Source organism: Phoxinus phoxinus, assembly GCF_949152265.1.
Source record: "Phoxinus phoxinus genome assembly, chromosome: 19".
In the NCBI taxonomy this organism is placed as follows: domain Eukaryota; kingdom Metazoa; phylum Chordata; class Actinopteri; order Cypriniformes; family Leuciscidae; genus Phoxinus; species Phoxinus phoxinus.
The window spans coordinates 3554295-3572651 of record NC_136894.1 but is presented as its reverse complement, the minus strand read 5'-3'; the positions used below and the strand labels follow the sequence as shown (position 1 = coordinate 3572651).

At 38.6% G+C, this 18357-nt stretch overlaps 2 protein-coding genes across 48 annotated transcripts in view; both read left to right on the top strand.

Annotated features, from left to right (window-relative positions):
• Positions 1-1643: 1643 nt before the first annotated feature.
• fbxl2 (F-box and leucine-rich repeat protein 2) lies at positions 1644-12016 on the top strand. 2 transcript variants are annotated; one of them, XM_079590305.1, is made up of 14 exons: positions 1644-2142; positions 2765-2826; positions 3284-3338; positions 3437-3511; positions 3816-3910; positions 4846-5010; positions 6232-6358; positions 6755-6829; positions 6936-7066; positions 7149-7209; positions 7313-7357; positions 8201-8257; positions 8442-8654; positions 11090-12016. In XM_079590305.1, the coding sequence occupies exons 1-14, from the start codon at positions 1867-1869 to the stop codon at positions 11195-11197; spliced, it is 1545 nt and encodes a 514-aa protein (XP_079446431.1). In that variant the 5' UTR covers positions 1644-1866; the 3' UTR covers positions 11198-12016. The 2 variants fall into 2 exon arrangements, with proteins under 2 accessions (XP_079446431.1, XP_079446430.1); XM_079590304.1 differs by lacking the exon at positions 11090-12016 and having other exon boundaries at positions 1750-2142; positions 8442-8915.
• Positions 12017-13970: 1954 nt separating this feature from the next.
• clasp2 (cytoplasmic linker associated protein 2) overlaps positions 13971-18357 on the top strand; it is a 54978-nt gene continuing 50591 nt past the window's right edge. For all 46 annotated transcript variants that reach the window (XM_079590293.1, XM_079590292.1, XM_079590281.1 and 43 more), the window contains exons 1-2: positions 13971-15115; positions 16804-16882. In XM_079590293.1, the coding sequence (XP_079446419.1) occupies positions 14918-15115; positions 16804-16882 (277 nt within the window). In that variant the 5' untranslated portion in view covers positions 13971-14917. The remainder of the gene's footprint in view (positions 15116-16803; positions 16883-18357) is intronic.

The window sequence follows — 18357 nt, the reverse complement described above, 5'->3', positions numbered from 1 at the left end:
TGTTCATTTCAATGGAATTGGACCATTCTATTAATGTTACTGGAAGCATGTTTGTTCATAACTTCAAGAGAACCTTTCCAGAACGATAGCCAAAGTCCTGAGAAAGAAGTTCCCTGTTCGCTGGGAGGTTCTTCTAAGTCAAATTTAACACTTCACATTTAAGCCATTGAGTTCTATTTCGGACTCATTTTGACAAAACATTCTTTTCATAGTCTTCTGGCTCATTCACATGGCCTTTGGCAAATGTTCTTGGCTTCCCTCTTGTTGTCCTGCCATTGCACACCATTATGGTTCAGTCCCTGATGGTGGACACTAACCTTAGCCAATGCAAGAGAGGCCTGTAGACTCTGAGATTACTCTGGGCTTCTCTGCAACCTTCTGGAATACATCGTGCTCATCGTGGCTTCTGTTGGATGACCACACCTAGAGTAGCAGTAGTGTTAAATATCTTCCATTTGGACACGATCAGCTTTGGAAGAGCCCAAACTCTTTAGAAATAGTTCTGTAACCGCAGACTGGCAAGCGTGACAGTGTTTTAATCTGATTCTTTAGTATCGTCTGGCCTGCTGAACACGTCATGTTCTGATAACTGAATAATGACTATGACTGGAAAATATTTAAGACCATTTACAATGAAAAGCATGCAAGATCAAAACTCACCGGCAACACGGCTCGCTCTCGCCCTCTGCTGTTGTCATGCAGGAATAGTGCAGTACAGAAACACATTCAGACTCATAATAATAAACATATTCATGCACAGAAATTAGCATTTTATAACAACCAGACTCTGTTAAGAACAGCTAGTGCATGGCTGTAGAAAATGTATAATTCATTCTTTTTTTTTAGATTTTTCACCTCACTGAAGTATTACTGAACCTGTACTTTTACTCAGTTGTATTTTATTCTGACAAAATTATGCATTACAATTTCATTTAGACCTCTGACTCAAATAATCTTTGACCTACTGCATTGCTGAAGATGGACAAACTTGTGTAAACACAGACAGGAATCTGTCTATAAACTAATCAAATGTCAAACTGAAAAAGCTGAGGCTGAATTTAATGTTTAACAATCTCAGGTAACTGGTTTCAGTTTAACATCTGATGTTGTTCATAGAACGTATAAACCAGGGCGTTAAAAAAAAAAGTTTTACATTTAAATACGTAAATACAATTAAAAAAAATTTTTTTCATAATTTACTCACCCTCATGTTGTTCCAAACATGTATAAGTTTCTTTCTTCTGTTGAACACAAAAGAAGATATTATGGACCCCATTGACTTCTATAGTAGAAAAAAAAAAAAACTATGGAAGTCAATGGGGTCCATAATATCTTCTTTTGTGTTCAACAGAAGAAAGAAACTCATACAGGTTTGGAAACATGAGGGTGAGTAAATGATGACAATACTTAATTTTTTTAGTGAACTATCCCTTTAAATGTGGATTTTTTTTTTACTTTGATTTATGTGTGTTGGTAAGATAAAAGATAACTCAAGATTAAATGCAAAAATATTGTCAATGACGGAACTATCTGTATGAATAATATGCAAATTCTCCATTCCCTACACTTCCACTTGTGTATTAACCACGACACACCTATTCGACCTCACATCATTATCAAAACAAACCCACCACGCGTGTTTTTCCCGCAAAAGTGACGTCACGGCAGCCACTGTTTTGAACCCCTAGAGCGCACGAGCGCGTCTCAGCTCCAGTGCTAATAAAAGGGATTATTCTTCAAGCTTATTTCCCAGACAGTTCTTGCATATTATTGGCGTGGTTTAAAGATTAAGCAGCACTCACTTCAGGCAGGAATTTGCACTCGAGCGGAAATGTAGTCAGAGAGGCAGCTCGGGAGGCGGAAGTGATGTTAGAGCAGCAGTCTGCTCCGTCCATGTTATTATTGTTATTTTGGCTGTGTGATGGTTCACGGACGGCGGCCAGCCCGGGATTTCTCCGGTTACCAGCGCGAACACGAACGGCTAGAAGGCCACACGTTACAGCTGCGCGTCTGTCTCACGATAGTTTGATCGCCAGAGTTGACAAAACGCGCAAACGTCGCTGTGCGCAGCGCTCGCCGAGGACTGTCTTTATTATTGACACTGCAACAGACATGAACGGCATCACCAAGGGCAGATTTGAGGTAACTCATATCGAGCGAACCGTGGACGTGGCTGTTGAACTGTTATAGTTTGTCCGAGGAAACAAAAACGGGCGGTGGCAGGCTGTCTGAGCGATGACAGTGTGTTTAAGCGTATGTTTGTGTTGGTGGGCGCGCGCGCGCGTGAGTGGCTGAGTGCGTGCGTGCCCGCGCGTGTGTGTCTGCAAGGGTACTGTGTGTGTGTGTGTGTGTGTGTGTGTGTGTGTGTGTGTGTGTGTGTGTGTGTGTTTTGGACCGAGCAGGTCTCTATTTTTACGTGCCGTGTTAAGGCTTTTGTTCGTCAAGGGTAATCCCGTTCTAACACAACGGCACCAGCTGACCGTGTCAGCTACGGGCGTTGCGCATGAATCCGTTTAACGTTCGAGTTGGCTGCTGTTCTGGGAGTTTAGATCAAGCTGATTGGTTTGAAAAGATCTCACAAAGCAGCAGTGTGTTATCTAAGACGCTCACTGATGTTATTTGTCCTCCTTGTGCAAGTGTTAAGCATTGAATTGCACCAGGGCGAGGCGCGTCTGAACCAGCTTTGAGCATATTGATTGTGCATGAGCATAACTGGTCCTGTATGAGCTTATATAATGCTTCTGCTTCATTTCATGTTGTCCAGGTGTTCTCAAACAGTGATGAGGCCCTTATTAACAAAAAACTTCCCAAAGAGCTTCTGCTCAGGTGAGACAATCAAAACGAATGACTTTTATTGCAATAGATGTCAATTATATTGTAATAAGTTTATCTATCTATCTATCTATCTATCTATCTATCTATCTATCTATCTATCTATCTATCTGTCTGTCATTATATCTATCTATCTATCTATCTATCTATCTATCTATCTATCTATCTATCTATCTATCTGTCATTATATCTATCTATCTATCTATCTGTCATTATATCTATCTATCTATCTATCTATCTATCTATCTATCTATCTATCGTCTGTCTATCATTCTCTTTATTTATCTATCTCTCTGTCATTCTATCTATCTATCTATCTATCTATCTATCTATCTATCTATAAAATTTAGATTGCTTGACATATTTTACGTATTGTACGTACTGCCAAAGCATTACAGGAAGTGGCCAGACATTAATGAACAAGTAAAAAAAAAATCTCTCTTAATTTCAGGATTTTCTCCTACCTGGATGTAGTTACATTGTGCAGGTGTGCTCAAGTCTCCAAGGTATGTTCAACTGTTTGTTTAGTTCAAACGAAACAAAACTGTCTAGAATTGAGGTATTTTGCTAACAATGCTTCCTGCTTTTCTCTGTGGATCAACAGGCTTGGAATGTTCTCGCTTTAGATGGAAGCAACTGGCAGAAGATTGATCTCTTCAACTTTCAGACGGATATTGAGGTGAAAAAGCATGTGAAAACTAAACGTTTTGGTTTGTGTTTGCAGAGACAATCTTGTGTGTTATTGGTTTTTGCTTTGTATGTGCCAGAATTTCATCTGTAATATGTTTCCATGTGCTGGAAATTGTCCGTCTGTGGGCGTTGTGTGTGTGTGTGTGTGTGTGTGTGGGATTAACACTGGGTCAGTAGGCTTTTCTACTGAATCCATAGACTGTAACGTCATCCCTGATCCTCTGTGGCTGAGCTCTCTCTCTCTCTCTCTCTCTCTCTCTCTCTCTCTCTCTCTCTCTCTCTCTCTCTCTCAGGGACGTGTGGTGGAGAACATCTCGAAGCGATGTGGAGGTTTTTTGAGACAGCTCAGTCTTCGGGGTTGCCTCAGTGTGGGAGATGCCTCCATGAAGTGAGCCACTGAAGTTTTTGTTAATTAAATGAAGGATTGCACAGTTCATGCAGTTAATGAACCTGTCCAATCAAACTATAAAATAGCGCTTGGGTGCATTTCAGCAACTCAAAGTAGCAAGCGATAAAAGTTATTTCGGTAACACTTTACTTAAAGCCTTTATATGTATGCATCATACAAGTATTTTAATGCATTAATTATGCCTTGTAATGCACTTTATAATGCATGTAAGATCTCATGAATAATTGTAACCTCCGTCATAATACATTATAATACTTCTATTTATTGTTACACTATAATGCATCAAAACACAGGACAAACCACCAATTTCAGAATTAACGCGGAATCTGCAAATATTATAATGGACTTTGACTTTGGGTGCATTTATTTATGAACAGATATGCATTATAACATACATTATGAATAATGCATTATACATAAAGGCTTTACTTGATCAATCTCAGTACATCAGTTTTTGTTCTCACTGGCTGATATGTCGAAGAGCGATTGGGTGTTTTGTTGAATTTTAGTGGTTTCTATTTTACATTGAATAGGGGTCGCCCCGCCCACTATGAAATAAAAATTATTTGAATTAATCACTCATTTATTATATAATATATATTATTAATTATACATTTATTCCATTAAAATCACTATGAAATTATTGGCCCACTATTAAGCCCTGCGCACTATGAAATCTCATTCTCAATTTGACATGATATATCAAATATCTTGGAACAGCTGATTGGATTGCGCAGCCGTTTAGCTTTCTCTATGACAAACGGCGTGTCGCTGGAAACCTGTCGTATTGCGGCTGCTTCGGAAACGGTGTAAGGATCATTTGTTGTTTTGCACTGTCCATGGTGATGTTTACCACATTTTTTTTAGTGTTTAGCTTTTCAGTTTAACATGAGAGGTTTAATTTGATTTGACAGGACTTTTGCTCAGAACTGTCGCAACATTGAACACCTGAACCTCAACGGCTGTACCAAGATCACGGACTCCACCTGCATCAGCCTTAGCAAGTTCTGCTCCAAACTCCGTCACCTTGACCTGACCTCCTGCGTGTCCATCACCAATCATGCACTTAAGGCCTTAAGGTGGGGGGAAGTTATAAGGACTAGGGGGCCAAAATTTAACCTGGGTGATTTGTTTTGTTTTGATCATTAAGCCATGAAAACATAAGCGCAAAATAGGTCATCAGTATTTCTGATTGCTTTTGCCATGAGTGAAAGACACTCAAACTCCTGTGTCTGCAAAATGTTTTAGGAATACACTGGCATATAGATGACCTCAAAGCTAACACTTGACATTATGGAGTCTTTAAAACTAAACCAGGAAGTGTTCAATTACAGCTCAGATTGGATTTCATTGTGTCAAGAGGATGACTTTGTTAATGATTGTAAAGTCTGTCACCTCTGTCACCTTTCTTTAATGAATCTTTTCCACAGTTGCAGTAGATTACACTGTATGAGCCGGTGGAACAGGAAATTCAGAGAGGGAAAGTTTAAACAGTGACTAAGGACTAACTCATTGTTAGACATTTCAGAAAATTGCTGTTTATATTCCCACAGCTTTAACAGCACATGGTATGGTTTGAAATGCAGAAAACATATTTTGAAAATAAAATAATGCTTCTATTTATTATATTATTAATTTGGATGGTTTATTGATCCTCAACAGGGTTTATTATCACCTGAAAATTTTAAAAATGCTTTTTTATTTATTTATTGTATTTTCTGTTGAATTATTATTATTTTTTGTTCTATTGGTTAGCTGTTCAAAAGTTTATTTGTCTTTTAAATTACTACACTACCGTTCAAAAGTTTTGGGATGGTACGATTTTTTAAAAATGTTTTTGAAAGAAGTCTTTTATACTCACCAAGGCTGCATTAATTTGATTAAAAAAATTGAAATATTATTACAATTTAAAATAACTATCCATTTCTGTATATTTTAAAATGTAATTTATTCCTGTGATGTAAAGCGAAATCTTTCAGAAATCATTCTAATATGCTGATTTGCTGCTCAAATGTTTTTTCTTTATAATTATCAATATTGTTGTGCTGCTTAATATTTTTGTGGAAACCATGATACATTTCTTTTGAGGATCAATTTGAAATATACATTTTGAGTAACATTACAAACGTCTTTACTGTCAGAAAGAAAGAGAAAGAGTCTTAGCGACCTCAAACTTTTGAACGGTTGTGTACAATTTGGTTTCTTTGTGTTTAGGTTTGGATAGTGCAGTGGTTTTTGAGTTATTTTTTTAATATTTTTGTTGCTTCACACCCTCTTCATTTGCTCTTTCTGTCTTCTAGTGAGGGCTGTCGTATGTTGGAGAATCTGAACCTGTCCTGGTGTGATCAGATCATGAGCGATGGCATCGAGGCTCTCAGCCGGGGCTGCACAGCTCTCAGAGCTCTCTTTCTGAGAGGTTGCACACAGGTACACGTATAAAAACACAAAACACATTACGATTGTTAAAGTCGGCATGAAATGGACATTTCTTCCCGATTGTGATTATATATCCGAGTGAAACACTGGAAAAAATGCAGGGTGGAACTTGATTTTTGTCCATGGGGAATTGATCAGATGGTTGTGGTTTTCTATTGGTGGATCTCATTTGAGTGACAGGTTGCCCCGCCCTCGCGCCAGTAAACACATCATCAGAGAAGAGAAGAGATGTCGCTGCAAGAGGGAGGGGAAGTAATTGTGATGAAAGATTATGAGGCACATGAATACTAAAAAAAAAGATGTGCACAGATAAAATCACGTATAATAAATAAAAAAACAAGAATGGTCAGTTTTGATTTCATGGTGACTTTAAATATGTAATTTCAGCTTGATGATGCTGCACTGAAGCACCTTCAAAAGCACTGTCCTGAGCTCATGACAATCAACATGCAATCATGCACCGTAAGACTTGTTGTTACAATACAGGAGTTCATTATTGCATCTAAAAAAAAAAAAAAAAGAAGCACAATACACATTCGAACCCTAACACGGTTTATCCATCTTGCAGCAAATCACAGATGACGGCTTTGTGAGTTTGTGCCGGGGTTGTCACAAACTGCAGATGGTCTGTGTGTCTGGATGCAGCAACATCACAGACGCTTCTCTGACTGCCCTCGGCCTCAACTGCCAACGGCTCAAGTAAAGCTTTCTTCATCTGTACGCACACACACACCCACACACACACAGAGTCATTCATTCTCATTGCTTGTGTTTTCCTCAGGATCCTGGAGGCTGCTCGCTGCTCACATGTGACTGATGCTGGTTTTACTGTTCTTGCCAGAGTGAGTAATCACACAAACACCCCAAAACATGAACGCATGGATTCAGAGAGCATGCTTCGAGCTGATGACGGGATTCTTAAACAAACGATTCCTTCTGTTTTAGAACTGTCATGAAATGGAGAAGATGGATTTAGAGGAATGTATTTTGGTGAGTTTATATTAAATCCATAATTCAGAAAAGCTGTTGTATATGGCCTAGTTGTCATGGGCAAGTTTCACTTTTGTGAAACACTAAAATATATATATTTTTGCTGGTATTATATTATATAATGTGCTATATAGTTACAAATATTTGATTAAAATATATTAATATTATTATAGTTTAAAAACTGTTTTCTATTTCAGTATGTGTTAAAATGTAATTTATTCCCTTTATGGCAAAGCTGAATTTTCAGCATCATTACTCCAGTCTTCACATGATCCTTCAGAAATCATTCTATGATGATATGATGATTTGCTTCTCAAGAAACATCTACTTTTGTACTGTACTTGTAGCGCTTTGGGTATAAGAAAAGCGCAATATAAATAAAATGCATTATTGTTATTTGATTCTGATTATTATCAATGTTAAAAACATTGGAAAAACATATGGAAACCGTGTTGTATTCTTTGATTTAATGGACAGTTCAAAAGAACAGAATTTATTTCAAATATAATTATTTTATTATAACATTATTTAATGCATCCATGATGAATAAAAGTATTAAATTCTTTAAAAGAATGACCCTAAATATTTGAACAGTAGTGTATATAAAAAGCATAAAAATGTTGCACTCAAATGTGATGCATATAGAATGTATGGTTTGTCGTCGACTGATTTAAAAGAAATGCGGTTTATCCTTGTGTTTTAATTTATTATAGTTTAACTTGTGCAGTTTCAAAGAAATCCTGAGGTTTTTCTTTTTACTGCTTTGTCTGTTTCCTTGCAGCAGTTTATCCTGGTTAGTCGGCATGCTAAGATTAATGTTCTGTGTCTGTACGTCCCATTCAGGTGACTGATAACACCCTGGTCCAGCTCTCAATCCACTGCCCTCGCCTGCAGGCGCTGGTGAGTGCCAAGCAGTGTTTGAGAGAGAGTGTGTGGGAGTATTGCTTCCATGCTTGTTATTTATGGCTTTCTGTAAAGGAATTATAGAGCACATTTGTTTTCGCCTGCTCACTTGTGTGTGTGTGTGTGTGTGTGTGTGTGTGTGTGTGTGTGTGTGTGTGTGTGTGTGTGTGTGTTTTTCTAGAGCCTGTCACACTGTGAGTTGATAACAGATGACGGGATCAGACATCTGAGCAGCAGTGTGTGTGGTCAGGAGCGTCTGCAGGTCGTGGAGTTGGACAACTGCCCCTTGATCACAGACATCACACTGGAACATCTCAAGAGTTGCCAGCGTCTGGAACGCATCGAGCTCTACGACTGCCAGCAGGTCTCCCGCGCAGGCATCAAACGAATCCGGGTCGGTCAAAAACAATGGCTAGATATGTCACAACTCCCACACATAGTCTTAACTACAACAACCATGTACAGACTAAAATTATTAATTTGCAGAATTCAAATGTGCAGTGTCAGTTTGCAGTGCCAGTGACACAAGTACAAGTGTGTCAATGCTAGAGATGGGCTTGAGTGCCTGAGCAATGATCAATCACAAACAAACTTTTTCTTTCTATTTTCCCCAATTTCACATCTGTAGCATCTCTTAACAAACATGTCAAACATGGGCCTGAATGAATTTGTCCTTGGTTACAGTGTCATTAGGGGTAAACTGGACAGCAATTTGTGTCAAATAGCAATCATGGCGACTGGTCAGCGTCAAACACTGGAGAGGTTTTGGGTTTCATACAGGACGCATTATTCTCACTATAGACCAGAGGATAGATTGACAATCGGGTTTGCTGATATTTGTTTTGCACTTATTTGTGCTTTTCTAGTAAATCAGCCTGAGGATATTTAATACAGAGGTAGACTATAAATTAACCATATGTAGGAAAGTGATGAAAATTGGCACACTTGTAGTGATGATAATAAATAGTAATCTGACCAACTTTGGGGTCTCTAGGACCAACTCTATAGCGCCACCACCAGTTTCACATTTTAAACTGTTATAATTTTTGAACCTTTTCATCTAGCAAAATTAAACTGAGTGCACCCGATTACTCTCATCATGCTGATTACATTCAACATCTTGCATTAAAACTCCACCCATTACAGTAGTGGCCATTTTGAAAAGTACATATTTCGTTTTTTCGCTACTCTTTCAAATTCTTATATAAAAATGTGCATTGATGATTCTTTGCACAGAGCCGCACATTATGATGTCGCGAACTTAACAATGTCGACCCAAAATTGGTTTAGAGGCTGCATCTCGGCCAAAGTTTCGGGACAATCAAAATTAAATTCGGTAGACCTAATCAACACCATGTTCTAAGGGTCCATGCCAAAGTTTGGAAGAGCGCCACCTACGGGTCATGAGATCTGAAAAATTGCTATTTTTGCTAATAACTTTTGTCAGAAAATCATGATATGGATTCCTTGTGTCATGCTGAATACATAGATACCGATTTTGCCAGGATCGGATGAACCATCGTGCCGCCATTTTGAAATTTGTCGTAAATTGCTATATCTTTTAAACAATTTGACCTATCAGCACAAAATTGGGTTGGTATCATCATCAGCATTTCCTGAAGGAAAACAACTTGAAAACATTGTTCAAAATTGGATTTCTCTGTGTCATTGTTCCTTGGTTTATGCCAATATCTTCTGGTGATATCTTATTTTTAATTTTCCATCAATTTGCCTGTCCGCCTCCGATGTAAATGAAAAATGCTATTCTTCCTACAAATTTTGTCTAATTTTGTTCAAAATCTGATCAGATGAATTTTGGACCAAGCTGCATAAAAATGACTGAACGGATTTTTGATATTCACTACCGTTCCTGAGAAATACCTCTCCGAAGCTAACCTTGCCTGTGTTTTTGTCTTACGTTGATTAGCTGAGCATGCTAATTGGTTAGCATGCTAACCAGTTGCCATTCTTTCTAAGGCTTCCCTAAGGCTTATCAGCATTCAGGTTAACTATAAGCTACATTAGCATTAACTTAGCTTAACATGCTAATCTGGTTAACATGCTAAGTAATGCTTTTGTGTGCTCATTCTCACACTGAAAGCTCTTCTCAGCAACCTGATGAATGTGCGCGAATTGAGTGGCGCACTCTGCTAAGCCACAGGCCCCGAACGTGCCCAGTCCGCAAGAGGTACTGTGGCCAGAAATGGTGCAGAAGTTGCTTCCGGTCCAGACATAGTGCCTTTCTAAGAATGATCTCATCTGAATACAAAATGCAGTGCATTTATGTGCAAATTCTTCATTTTGGTTATTGAACTATAGAACTTCGGCATCTGTGTGAACACGCGTCTTCCCAGTGGCGCAACGAGATGAGTGACAGGCACCTGACCCTGAGATTGTGGGTTTGATTCCTGTGTGGTACAACTTTAAAATTGTGTGTAATGTTGTGTCATTTAGAGCCAATTCTGCCTACAGCAACTCGAGTCTCTGTACAATTAAACAAATGTTCGTGGTATGCTGTGTAAAGCAACAGGCTGTAGCTTAAAAAATTGTTTGATCAAATCCAATGTGTGTTTTACTGTACACATGTCAGTGTGACTTGCAATTCAAATCTGTATTAAATTTGAGCGTCACAAGCAATAGGGCATTATGGTCATTTGGCTTCAATTTTTGTCAATAGCCCCACCCAAACAAAGCTCTCATTGGTCCACATAGCATTTCATCAAACGTTCTGATTGGCTGTAGTTTTTTTTTTTCACTTTGTAGAGAAAAATTGCTTGATCTATGTCATATTCTGCATTGTGGCTGATTCTGCGGTTGTTTCTCCTGTAGGCTCACCTTCCTGAGATCAAAGTCCACGCTTACTTCGCCCCGGTCACACCCCCTCCATCAGTCCACGGAGGAGGCCAGCGTCTCTGCCGCTGCTGCGTCATACTCTGACAGAAGGAGGAGCCTCTGGGAGACACCATAGAAAGTCAAGCTGTCAGTCAACCTGTAAACTCCGCCCTGCCCCTGCTCCACACCACTATGAGGCGCTGTGTGGGGTTGTGGCTACAGGAGGCATGGCTCGTTCACTGAGCGTGATGGACCTGAACAAAAAAAAAACGCAAAATAAATACAATGCAACGTGACAAATACTACGTACACACAATACCACTTACTTGGATGTACAAGGAGAAAAATCAAGGAGCTACCATGTATAATATTTCATATTTGGATATATAGAAAACAAAATACTTAAAGCATTATGGAACTACTGAATATAGAAGGAACACGCAAAGAATTTTGTTTGAGGCATTTTGATGCTGTTTCGACGACCACACAGTGTTTACGTCCTGCTCCTCTTCCTCAACCAATAGGATTGCATTCTATTACGCTGAGAACAAATAGAATAAAACAAACAGAAAATGAGCAGCAGGATGCAAGTCTCTGGAGTTTTGTAGGATACGCCTCCCGCCGATTGATCATGTGACTTTCTCAAACCTGAGAGCAGGAAGCTTTGAGCGTCTCTGTCTGGTTTTGCGCGCGCGCGCGTGTGTGTGTGAGAATGTTTAAATATAGAAAATTAAATATAACACTACAACAAATCAACCCATATTAAAACTGGAGTAAAATGGTTTTTATTTTCTGATTGTGCTCACCTTAATTTTGGAGAGGATAAAAAAATCGCAATTGAAATCATGTGAGCAGACGAGGGGAAGAGAAGGACTGAGATTGTGCATGCAAGATAAAGTCGATTTTGCTCCAGTTGTGGAGTTACAGTACGTCACAATTGATGTGAATGTTCAAATTTAGACAACATGTGCTAAGGTTGGGGGGGATGTACATCAGGAATATTTGAGTTTCACAATGTTTCAGTGCAATATTGAAAGCCCAGGTCATGTGACAGGATTCAGAACACTCCGTATTCAGGCATTTCCTTAGTATTCTCATCACAATGTCAGTTACATGTCATTAAAGGGGTAGTCCACCCAAAATTAAGATTCTGTCATCATTTACTCACCTCATGCTGTTCCAAACCTGTATGAATTTCTCTTTTATCTGTGGAACACAAAAGAAAAACATTTGAAAAATGTCTCTGTGTTTGGACCCCATTCTGCAAAACATCATCTGTTGTAGTTCAGTCATACAGGTTCGAAACAACATGAGGATGAGTAAATGTGACAGAATCTTAGTTTTTTTGTGCGTGGACTAGATCAGATTTGAGCATAAATGAGGCAAACATCAACAGTTGGAATATGTCAAGGCAAATATATCAAACTTAACCCATGCAATCTTGATTTAAAGGGACAGTTCAGCCAAAATGTAAATGTCTGTACTCTGCTCACTCCCTGAAAATGAGTGATGATGACTGAAGGTTTCATTCTGTCTGAAATTTCCTTTTGTGTTTTGCAGAATAAAGAAAGTGGCTTTTGGTACAAAGTGAATGATATTTTTGGGTGAACTGTCTCTTTGAGTTTACAGTCTCGTGCATAAAACTGTTCAACAGGGAGTTTGATGCATAACATTGCATATTTAAAAACACGAGTCTTGCTGATGAAAACAGCTGCTGAGTTGATCATGTAATCAATGGAAAAGGGTTTTTTTCGTCGGTGTGAGTGCCTTTGATTTTGCAACTGGAGGGACACAGAAATGCTCGACTCAGGGCTGCGGTGAAGTTCATCACATTTATTTTCTCTTGTATTTACCCATATTTAGCTGGTTTTTACCATTTGATATGATGATGATGATATCATTTCCTATCAATGCATACACCAGTGATTCCAGTATTCTTTATCTCGACCATGGAACCACATTAGAAGGCAATGCTAAACCTGTCAGCGAAAGTGATTATTATTATTTTTTTATAGTTCTGTAACGGCTAATCGGTTCCCCTCCTTCTCTCCCATATTTTTTTGACAAAGATGAAACAAGTTACCTGAATGTCCTTGTGTTCTGGTTGTTAATGTGACATTTCTTTAAATAAAAGATCTGAGCAGTGTGTCACATTCCAGATTGTTAGTTCTTATGGTTTCATATATACCAGTAATTATTATTTTTTTTACCTGTGGTTATAATAATGCATGATTAATCATTTTTGATTTTAACACCTAAACACATTTAATAATGACCTGAAACTAAAACTAATGCATGGGAATGTAATATAGATAGTCCTAGAGGTACCTGATTTTTTCTCACCACATGTGTCCTGTAGTGCAGGCATGTTTTTATAACAAATAAAATAAAAACAAGCATAGACAATTAGGATCTCAATTAAAAATGGATTATTATAATATAGGCTCCACAAATGTAAATCTATTAATGTGGTATGCATCACCACCAAATTTATTTTAGAATGCTGTACTCTATAAAGAAGGTCGTTTTTAGTATGCACAATACACACACACACACACAAACACATGCATACTATGTACAAGGACATAAATATTTACAAGCACAAATATTTGAGTTTGAAAAACATTCAAATGCCACTAGGGGGAGACGAAGACAAAAAAAGCAATGGAAGACCATGAAAACAAATACAAATACAAGCGTGTAGGCTACATTATTCAAAACAAAAGCAAGTATAATCTGCTTGGTGCTTATAAATGCACAAAATGGTTATTTGAAACAAGTGTATCTGTGCGTTTATGATATGATATTATAATATAATGATACGAGGTATGTTATAATTAAGAAATAATAATAATAATCTAGTAATATATTCAAATCTTCAACAATTTATTCAGTCATTCAGGATAAATGCTAGCACAATGGAATAACTAGAATCACTAAATGTACTACTCTCGTGGAAGTAGGGAGTATACTTTAACAACAACAAAAACAACCAATAATAAGAAGAAGAAAAAGAAGAAGAAAAAACATGTATAGTGTCTCTCTTGATACTATATAATAAACGTACTTTTTTCTATCCTGTCATACTGCACACAGTCTCCGATGATGAATAATGAATTGTATACAGAGCATATTTTCATTCAGGCATCATGCTGGACATCTGTGCGGCGTTGAAGGACCTCAAGGCCTCGGCCCAATCACTCTTCCTCGGCATCGTTTGCCGTTCAACACTCCAGTATTGCGGCTACCGGCGGTCCAGTAGCCGTGGTCGAAGCGAGAGTCTTGAGCTCGGAAGGCAGCTGTCAAACTGCGGATCATTTGTCGATTAAGTGCAAACACGAGAGCTGTGAGAGCAGCGCACGGACCGGAGCTCATCCACTCATCTCCACGAGCGATTTGAAGCGGGCTTTTCTGAAATGGTGGCCGGGAGGGAAGAGATCCCCGGCGGCAGGCCCCAGGATACTCGACCATAACGGTTAACGTTAAAGCTAACAGTGTTAGCCGAGACTGGTCGGATACATTTCCACTGTTTTTATACGCGTCTCGCCGCCTAATTCTTTTTACATCGGTTTATTGTTTAGTAAAAAGGCACTTTTTTCGGGGGATCAACCATATCGTTCCTGGGGAACTTTGTTGAAGTTGTTTATTTTCCGTTACTTCGTCGTTATTGCACTAACAACAGACCTCTAAGTGTCTTTAAAAAACAGTATTTGACTTCCGCTTTGTCCACATTTCAGTTCCTCGCGTTGTTAACGCGACTCTGACAGTCATTCTGTCGTTGTTATTGTTTCGCCGCAACCTGAGGACTGACCACAAAGCGTCCCGATGGAGGACAATGACAACATGGACTATTTTTACCAGCAGGTTTTGCAGAAGGACGTGACCCGGCGGCTGCAGGTCGGCCCGGATCTCATAGACTACCTGAGCGACCCGCAGAGGTCCTTGGACGTGGAGCAGGACAAACCCCGCCTGGATAAAACCATAGATGAGCTGACGGGATGGGTCAATTCCAGCAATTACAAGGTACATGGCTTGTGACCTTCTTTATGGGGTGCATATTTAAATTAACATGTGTTTTAAGCCAGATGGCATGTATGATGTTATGAAGGATGCATGCATTGTTCTGGAGTGACAGTCTCGAGCCAAACCCAACATTTTATTCTCATATAATCTATTATTGCATGTAAATCATCAATTGCATTAGGCTTGTTGTGCATCAAACTGACAGAAAAATACAGTTTATTCATGAAAGGCTGCTCAAATAATACATTAATATCAATGTGCATGCATTACATATTCATTTGTGTCTAGGAGAGAGTGGGGGTGTTGTGAGGATGGGGGAGGGTTGCGTGGGTATTGTTACACACTGGGATTGAAAAGGCACATGACACTGCAATGCATATGATTAATCCTTTTACATATGCTTTTTTGTGTGATTTATTGATTAAGAAAAGCTGTTTGATGAGGTTTGCTTGTCATGTTTGGCCTGGGCATGCAAGCAGAAGATTTTATGCTGGCTCATACTGCTGCTAATGTTCAAAAATAGTCACTTCTGCTTCATTTCCCATTTCTGTTTGTGTGAATCGAAACATGATTGAGTATGGATGTTTTAAAAGCAGCATCAAATCTTCAGGGACAGATGGTAATGGACGGCTATGATGACATCAGACTCATTGAGGTTGGGTTTTAGAAATGATGGCGGTGATTCATAAATTGGAGACACAGCTGCAGGCTTCTAGAAATATATGTGGTTTGATAAATGCAGGGTGTCAAATTCTTTGTCCCACTGGTTGAAGATCTGGTAGACCGTTTTCATCTCTCCGCTAAAATATTTTTATATTTTTCTTTTAATATTTAATATACACTTCCGATCAAAAGTTTGGGGTCAGTTAGTTTTAATTAGTAATATTTTTATTTAGCAAATATGCATTGCATTGAAGAATTTATAATGTTACAAAATAATTATGTTAAAAAAATAATGCTGTTCCTTTAAACTTTATATTAATAAAAGCATCCTGAAAAAAATAAAGCAGCGTAATGGTTTTAACATTGATTAGAAATGTTTATTGAGCAGCAAATCATATTTGAATGATTTCTGAAGGATCATGTGACACTGAAGGTTGGCTCTTTAGACAAGAGAAGCTTGATTTACACACACAATGTTTACTCTATATGTCACACAAGGAAGAAACCAGAAATGCTTACTGATCGAATTAACTTGAAGAAATGAAGTTAATCCATAAAGTGTGGCTGAACCCATTACTAAGTGTGTGTAGATGGTGAACGCTGGCCAATTGAAACACATTTAAATAATTTCCAAAATTAAATTACCAGGTGTTCTCCAGTTTTGCCTTTCAGGTACACACACACACACACACTACTCAGGACTCTCTCTGGATGCTTTGCCTAAAATAGGTCATAACTGGAGCTTCTGGGATGTAGTGAATATTTGATTGTTTCTCTGGAATGTGAACTTCCATCCTGCATTGCCAAGAAACACACTGCAGCGATCCCACCGCAATCTTCAAATATAGTCCGTCTCACAATCTTGTTTTCATTCACCCACTCACACACACAATAACAACAGACCCAAAGCTCTGTATCAGATCCTGAATCAGCAGAATCATGTGTTTGGAAATGCTTGCCTCGGTGAGAGGAAATGTGAGGTTTGACGTGTTCAGCTGATTTGTCTCTTTCTTGTTTGGTGTCAGGTTGCATTGGTGGGGATCGATATTGTCAGCGCATTCGTGGACCGGCTGACTGATCGCTTCAGAGGTTATATCGTCACAGGTAAGCGGTGTGCACGCGTGCTTGTTGCTTTTTTCCCCACTAAAGTCCAACATTAGCTGAAGATCTTCTCCATTGAATAGTCAGCAGAAAGGGGAATGCCGGGATGACTCGCCATGTATATGACACAATCCACAGGCTCAGTGCTGGTCTCTCAGCTGTTTAAGCCCCGCCCTCTCCTGTTACCACGGAGACGGGTTGTTATGATTGTAACAGATAACCCCCCCCCTCACTCATCATACCTCATTCATCTGAAAACATGGAACAAACGGAGTAGAGAGAAAGGAATGAGATGACTTCACACCCAGCCTGTCTGGCATACAACAAATGTTGAAAGTTAAAGATGAAGGGTCACTTCTGGGCCACTAGCATTGTTAAATTAAATTCTCTCTCAAACAGATAGTCACACCTTTGTTTGTGCCTATGGTACTGTGTGAGATTACTCAATAAACTTGTATTTGGGGTAATCTTTATGCAATCGGTTTGTTTGGTTTACAAATGGTTGTCTTTGCATATTGCAAGCTGGGATAGGAAAAGTATATTTTATGAAATGTACATTATTATAGCGGCTGCTTGCGATTATCAAAATGCAAAGGCTGCGTTTTATTTAAATAAATATGTTATGCGTGTTTTCGAATGAAGTGCAGCACCATGTGCTTTTATACACTCATGATTCAGTGTCTTCGAGCAGCCCAGTTCACAGTTAGGGCTGATCCACACACAATCTCATCTCTGCATCTGCTTTGCTCTGAGTTTGGGTCTCTTATAACATGTGACAACCTTCACAAACTTGTAATGATGAGAAACGTTTGTAAACTAGCTGTTGTCAACAAATGAGATGCTTAAAGTCGTCATGAAATCAAAATCGACACATTACTAGTATTGTGGTGATCAGTTCATTCATGCAAGTTAATCCACAATAAAAAAAAAAAATCTTTATTCAAAATCTGAAAATGCACTTCCACTCTGGAATGACGTTCCCTCTCTGATAACATCAGTTTGACGGCTTGTGTAGATCATCTCCTCCAACTGCCATTCTGCTGCAAGCTTTGATAACGAGCTGAACGAGCCCATTTTTCTAGATCCAACCAATTCCCAGAGGGAAAAAACAAGCCACGCCCTCTATTTTTCTCATTCAATATTCCATTTCATTCAGAAAATACGTCACAATACTGAAGTAAAGTCGGTCGCAACTTACCATTCACGCTGACATTAAAGTCTCCCTAAGGTCAACCATACATGTGTTATAATTTTACATTTGTACTTTAAAATAAAATAATATTTTATTTTACAGTGAAATATTACAATATGAATGTTTCTTATTTCTTATTCCTTTATAATTATAATGATTTTGCAGCTCTACAAACATACACAGGCAATCACACATAGCAATCACAGTTTTTATCAGAAAAAATCTCTCTTTTCCAGCTTGTGCAGCCCTACATCATTGTATTGTCTCTTAAACCCTTCTTTTGCAT

What these genes read in the sequence shown, in the direction of transcription:
- fbxl2 (XM_079590304.1), top strand. Translation starts at nt 1,867, where the DNA reads ATGTTAGAGCAGCAGTCTGCTCCGTCCATGTTATTATTGTTATTTTGG. An exon ending in TCACCAAGGGCAGATTTGAG is followed by an intron (nt 2,143 to 2,764) that starts GTAACTCATATC and finishes CATGTTGTCCAG; the next exon opens with GTGTTCTCAAACAGTGATGA. An exon ending in CCCAAAGAGCTTCTGCTCAG is followed by an intron (nt 2,827 to 3,283) that starts GTGAGACAATCA and finishes TCTTAATTTCAG; the next exon opens with GATTTTCTCCTACCTGGATG.